The sequence below is a fragment of the Amaranthus tricolor genome, chromosome 7, assembly GCF_026212465.1.
Source record: "Amaranthus tricolor cultivar Red isolate AtriRed21 chromosome 7, ASM2621246v1, whole genome shotgun sequence".
Lineage (NCBI taxonomy): Eukaryota > Viridiplantae > Streptophyta > Magnoliopsida > Caryophyllales > Amaranthaceae > Amaranthus > Amaranthus tricolor.
In genome coordinates this window covers 10,799,113-10,805,854 of record NC_080053.1, presented here as the reverse complement: position 1 = coordinate 10,805,854, position 6,742 = coordinate 10,799,113, and the positions used below count along the sequence as shown (strand labels likewise).

Genomic DNA, 6,742 nt, shown 5'->3' with positions numbered 1-6,742 from the left:
CTAAAATGAACCTGTATAGACTAATATGCACGGGACATAATAGCTTTCCAATGAAGTTAAAATGTAGTATAATACTTACCTTAATTAATTTATAACATACTAAAATAAAATACTGCCGACATCATCACTATTTAATATTGCTTATGTGTCACAACCTCGACAAAAATTTTACCTTCAAAACTCGATGATAATATCATATTAGTTCAACTCACTACTATGGTCCAATAAGAAAATCATTTTTATATTAATTCATCTCTAATCTTATAAAAAGTATTAGTACGAGTTAGTGCATTAGAGCATGTCCACACATGATGTTCGGATTTCCGGAAGCAATTATGGAACAAATGGAACTCACTATTGTATTTTTCCGACATTTCATTGGTGTAACAACTTGGAGCCAGCGATCCAAGTTCAATTTCAAAATATGAAATAACCCTTTTTTTCTAGTATTTATGTTTATAAGTAGCGTCAACTCAGTAATACCAAAATGGTAGGGATCAATCTCAACCAAAGCTACCCAGTGGATAAAATTCAGGGTAAATATTGAGTAATGACGTGCAAATAACAATCACAAATTTATAGGTTAAAGTTAGATTGTCACTATAACCAACTCAATTGCAAATACAGATGTGTGATATTGCATCAATCTAAAATATTGGTCCACGTCAATGTTGACCCTTCAGCATTTGTCTTTCACAAAGGAAGCCCTGGCGTCTATTGAAAAAAATTGAAATCAAGATACTACATGCATCACCAAATAAACTCCAGACATTACAAGCAATATCAACCATTCAGGTAAGTCAGTTGGTAAGGATGAATGACAAAAAACGATTTTCAGTAAAAGAACATCTGAACCGAACCTTTTTTTTTTTTTTTTTTGAAAATGAACCAAACCTTATTTACAGCTAATCATTAATACAAAAGCTACGAAGTGTACTGCAACTAGGAAAACAAAAGGGAACGGGAGAGAGACAAAATATCATTGCAAATAGACCATTTCACGGATATAAGGATGATGTTTACGCTCTTCATACTATGTTGCTATGCTAACAAGCTAAAAGTCAAATCCATCAAAACAAGTACCACAATTGTCAAAACACACCACCTCACACAAAACCCCAAGAGTCCAAGACCATATATTATTGACACCGATAAAAAGGATTAAGAAACAAAGGTTTAACAAAAAGGGAGGAATAGAGGCAGATACACGAGGATAGCTACATGGACCCACTTAACATGACCCCTTAAATCATCATTCTCAAGTCTTAACAAAAGGAAGATACTTGACAAGTCCCCAAAGTCATTGACGGTGCTCTTGAATAAGGCGAGAAATAAAACTATCATGATGCACAAAAGGCGACTCCCAATCATCCACTAGTATAAATGCTGCCCTCCCCCACCACAGCCCCCCGAGGAAAGGAAAATAAATCTAACGCGGCAAAAAACTGAAGATCACTTGCTCCACAAGTTGTTTGTCATGCTTTAAGATAGCTACTCATGGAAATCCAATCATCAAGGTCGACTCAAAAGTTAGGTCCTGAAAAGTCGGAACTTCTACAAAATGCCTGTACTGGCCACAACACTAGCAGCTTGTCTATCCAGGCAAACAGAAAAAAGTCGCAACATATGAGGTGCATCATGCTGGTGAGATTCAATCAAGATATAGCTTGACCAATTGCTGAAGCCATCCTGGATCCACAATAAATCAAAATTGAAGATCCTGGGGAACGCAGCAAGGAACAAAAACCACAGGGGAGGGAGAAGCATCATTTTGCTGAGATTCAATTTAGCAGGGCTTTCCAAGTGATGAAGCCAGCCGGGATCCACAATAATATAAAATTGAAGATCCTGGGGAAGGTGCGAGCAACAAAACCACAGAGGAGTGTAGAAGCAGAAAACCAATGATGCAGAAGCAGAAGGGGCACACTACCAATGTAGAATCATGAAGACACCTCGACACAAGAAAAACAGTACAAAACTTAGCCAGCTATTTTGCAAAGAACTAAAGGGAAGAAGTAATAGAAACTATCACCAATTCGTAAGTTTAACCCTGATGCCAATTTACTAAACATAGAAATTACTAATTAACACAGTAAGAAAAGAACTTAACCAAATCCAAAGATCTGTTGCTGCAGGCAGCACCCAGCTTAAACAGAGTTGAACGATGTCCAAGCATTACTACAAACATAAACCTCAATATCTTCATAGTACACGACCCAAATTAGCTCCTGCTCCGGCGACGCTCCCTGACACCATTACTGCACACATGTAGAGAGCACTTTTAACAGATACTACATTCTCAATCTTCTAGAACAGCAAGGAAAACATATTAAGAATAAACAGAGTTGAACGATTGCCACACTAGAAGAGGCAGTACGCATGTCTAGCATAGAAGTTAGCAAGCAAACATAGATGACCCTTACCCGTTGGCATAAGGCAACTCTTCACGAGCACGATAAGGTGGTGACCTGCTGTAGCTTCTTCCACGCGGTGAGGGACTGCGACGTCGCGGAGGTGGTGATCTACCACGCGGACTGTAGCTCCTGCACATAAATAAATACAATAAGTAAAATCCAGTATTACTATCTGACTCAAATGAAATGTCCAATAACCACCCTTCATACCAAAAACAATTAAAAAAAAATCGCTGATAACTTACAAGGGAATTGCCAAATATCTTGATACAAAAACCAACCATCTGAAAAAGTTCATGAAAAAGAAGCAAAAGTAAGAGTATTGGTCAATACCTCCTACCATAACTTGGGCTCCTCCTGTATCTTGGACTGCGGCTGCGGCGCCTTGCTCCACCTCCACCTCCACCCACACGCGTACGACATTCTCGAGCAAAGTGACCTGGCTCCCCACACTCATAGCACTTTAAATCAGAACCACCTCGTCCACGGCCTCCACCACGGCCACCACCTCCGCCTCTAGAATTGTGAGAAAGCTCAACTCTCCAGCCATTTTTACCTGAATAATGAGAAATAAAATAGCAAAAGGATTAAGGATAACCGGATAAGAAACATAAACATGGTAATGCCATGTTGCCAATAAAAACAAGGTTGATACAAGGAGAAACAAAAATTTATCCATCTGCACACATCTAATGATCTTTTTTTCCATTTCACGTCAAATACAGTTGATGATACAGGAGGCAGCAAAAAAAAAACTTTGGATAAACCAAGCAGAAAACCCTATAGATCAAGGACGTGATCACTACAACTAAACAAACACGAGTACATACAGATAGCAATGTATATTAATGGGCAGAATGTTTGTATTTTCCATCAACATACTACTGCAAATATTTCAAAAAGATAATACACATGAAAGATATTAAGTTTATTGACCAATACAACCCAAAATCACCAATTTTAAGAGGCAAAAGCTTGAGGAAAATTTAAAAACCGTCAAGCACTTGAATCTCTGCAATACTTAGTCAATGATCCTTTACAATTACTACCTGGCATCACTCGAATAGCTATGGTGATTTTAGGAGAATTTGGAGGTACTATCGTGGTAAAGAAGCAATATACAATGCGGTAGAGTGAAGACGACAGTACACAAGGAAAAGAAAAAAACATTCCATCTTGCATTTGCAAAATGAAGGAATAAGGAAAACTAAGCCAACTAAAAGGAAATTAAAACCAAGATAAAAGTAACGAATTGGGAGAATAAATTAAAGGCCTTTAAAGAGTGTGTTTGACAAAATAGATTCTAAAGAAAGAAAAAAAGTATTCTAGTGCCTATTCACAAGAATAAAGGAGATACCCAAGTTGCTCCAACTATCAAGGAACAAAACATGTCATAATATGAAGTGATGGAAAAGATCGATAGAGATACATATAAGGCGATGTACCATCTTATCAAAGGACCAATTTGGATTTTTGCCAAAGTGCACATGGTTTTAAAATTTTTAATTAACTTGGAAAAAGCATACAACAAGGAGGGGCAACACAAGATTTGCTAATCACGATTGTCTTCCATTAGTATAGTGCAAGGCATGTATTGAAAAGTAAAGACGAATGTTAGGACATAAGGAGGAGCAACACAAGATTTGCTAATCACGATTATCTTCCATCAAGGCTCGAACCTAAGCCCTTTTATTTGTAGCGGTCCTAAATGAGATCATTTGATCAATAACATTGTATTGTGGCCCATAGTATTAAGCATGATATAGGTTAGAGCGATGGAGACAAAGTTGGAGTCGCAGGAGTTCAAATTAAATCGGAGTAAAATGGAGTACATGCAACATTAACACAAACAAGGTAAAGAGAGGCGATATAAAACTAAAAGATAAAGAAATCGCTCAGAGTGAATGCTTCAAATATCTTAGGTCCATAATTCAAATTAATAGGGACGTCCAACAAAATGTGACCCATAATATTATGTATATGAGTGACTAAAATGTAGAGCAATTACTGGAACATCAAGTGATCAAGGTGTTCTTAGGCTAAAGAGAAAATTTTATCAAACACCCATTAGACTACCATGTAAACAAACAACAGAACTTACGCAAAAGACTAGCCTAGTTAATGTGAGAAAAAGTGGAAAAGAACACAACGGATCTAAACTTATGGATTGAGAATGTTTAAAATCATAAGAATCCATGTGGGCGACCATTATACTAGTTCATGTAACCAACCCAATCTTTTGGGATTAAGGCTCTAACATTGTTGTTGTTGTAGCCGAAGATATCTAATGGAAATTCAAAGTGATTTCATAGAGAGATACAAATATACACGCTTAAAGAAGCACGAAGATATCACAGCGTAGATGTAATGATCTAACAACAAAAAAAACAAAGACAACATTCAACAATCCATCCTCCACCCCCAAAACTCTTACACATTCGTAATTTTTCCAAATAAAAGGCAACCACAACTAACCTATCAATATTACATTGACCAGTCAACACTTAAGATCACATATTACACTACAATTTAATAACTATATGTTACATAACTATTGAAGATAATCTGAAAATTGGCTCTAAATAATTCATTGAATAATATTGATCCTACATTTCTGATTGATGAATTGATGTACTCAATGACTGATGTGCAATTCTAGTTACCTTATAGGCTCAGAAACTACAGTTGAAATAAACTACAGTTGAATAAACTTATAATTAAGAGCTTTCAAGAATTCTAAATACTACTGCTGAAAAGAAAAAAATTTAAGCCAATCCCTCCTACCATTGAAAATATGAAATACCAATAAAGAGAACAATGAAAAGTAAGTGCAGCATTAATGCCGCAAGGACTCAATCATACTATCATTGACGAAAAACATAAGACAAAAAAGAATCAGGCACACTTAAAAAGATAAATAATACACAACATAAAAATACATGGACTAAACAAAATAGAAATACCAACAGTCAATAATAACAAACATGATGTGTAGCTTTAAGTATTATGCGTAAAGATAATACCATCCAAAGCGTGGATTGCATCTTTTGCATCCCTAGGATCGTCAAAATCAATAAATGCATAGCCTGGAGGTCTTCGTGCAACCCATACACTGCACAAACACAATTTTAGCTAGACCAATTCATATGCTAGACATAATACAACTCAAATACAACAGATTGTCGAAAAAAAGATGGAAATTGCAATTCATCTGTTAAATCCATAAACATGGAACATAATTCTTCAAAATCAAACCTAATTAGAAACTAAAGAAAAACAGTAATCGAAAAGTCTGACCTTCGTATAACCCCAAAAACACGAAACTCATCTTCAAGGTCACGCTCAGAAACGCGTGGATCCAGGTTTCCAATATAAACACGAGACATTTTGCAAAATAACGCCTAACATTAACAAAACGAAAACAATAAAAAAAAATGGAATGAAACGAAAACAATAAAAAAAAATGGAATGAACTGTAAAATTAATGTGATGATTTTGATTACAATCAGTACGCAAAAAAAAAGAATCGCAAATTAGGGTTTGAGAAAGCATAAACAAACAGATCTAGAGAAAGATAAATTGAAAAGAAAAAAATCTAACAGAAGGAACAAACCTTAACGTGAAACAAGGAGTATCAAGAGAAAACTGAAGAAAGACGAACCTCAGAGGAGAAATCTCGAAGCGAGAGAAGTAGGCTGTAGTCGCTGGAGAAACTTTTTTTTGAAAGGAAACTGGAGACACCTTTAAAAAGCAAACTAATTGAAGAGAATGATTTTAGGGTTTTAGTGTTCGTAGACCTCCTGTTGTCTCAATTTTCATTTATGTCCTTTGTTGACAGCAAAATGTTGTAGCCTCTAGGGCAGAATCCCACACGTGATCAAATTTAAGCCCCATCATATGGTCTTGGGTTCAATTTGCTAAGAACTCCACAGTTAAGCGTGCTTCGTGGGGAGCAATCTTAGGATGGGTGACCTCCTGGGAAGTGTTCCCGGGTGCGCGCGAGTGAGGCCAAAGTGCGCCGGAAAGACTTGTGTTGGTTTGTGGGGCCAGTCTACAGTCTCCATGAGTAGTCACCAACGGTCCGAGGGGCCGGGGTGTTACAAAGAGATTCCACGATAAAGTCCTGACTATTACGGACATAAATGACTCTGCAAACGTGCTCGCACTCATCAACGTATTGAGAACCCATAAGTTAAAATGGCAGCTAATTGAGAATGGAGTTACCTCCTATGTTGAAGCAGTGCAAATTGCTCAAAGGTTTATTCAAGCTTTAGACATTTGCACACCTATAGACTCTCAAGCTAAAAAGAAGAAGAATGATAAATTGC

The 6,742-nt window shown here is 36.8% G+C and overlaps 1 protein-coding gene across 3 annotated transcripts; it reads right to left on the bottom strand.

The window, feature by feature from the left end:
* Positions 1–1,108: 1,108 nt before the first annotated feature.
* On the bottom strand, positions 1,109–6,446 carry LOC130817791 (serine/arginine-rich splicing factor RSZ22-like). 3 transcript variants are annotated; one of them, XM_057683687.1, is made up of 6 exons: positions 6,028–6,446; positions 5,712–5,815; positions 5,438–5,526; positions 2,748–2,970; positions 2,424–2,543; positions 1,109–2,258 (listed from the first exon to the last, which is right to left on the bottom strand). In XM_057683687.1, the coding sequence occupies exons 2-6, from the start codon at positions 5,798–5,800 to the stop codon at positions 2,222–2,224; spliced, it is 558 nt and encodes a 185-aa protein (XP_057539670.1). In that variant the 5' UTR covers positions 5,801–5,815; positions 6,028–6,446; the 3' UTR covers positions 1,109–2,221. The 3 variants fall into 3 exon arrangements, with proteins under 3 accessions (XP_057539670.1, XP_057539669.1, XP_057539671.1); XM_057683686.1 differs by having other exon boundaries at positions 6,076–6,446; XM_057683688.1 differs by lacking the exons at positions 5,438–5,526; positions 5,712–5,815; positions 6,028–6,446 and adding an exon at positions 3,464–3,612.
* Between the last annotated feature and the right edge of the window lie 296 nt (positions 6,447–6,742).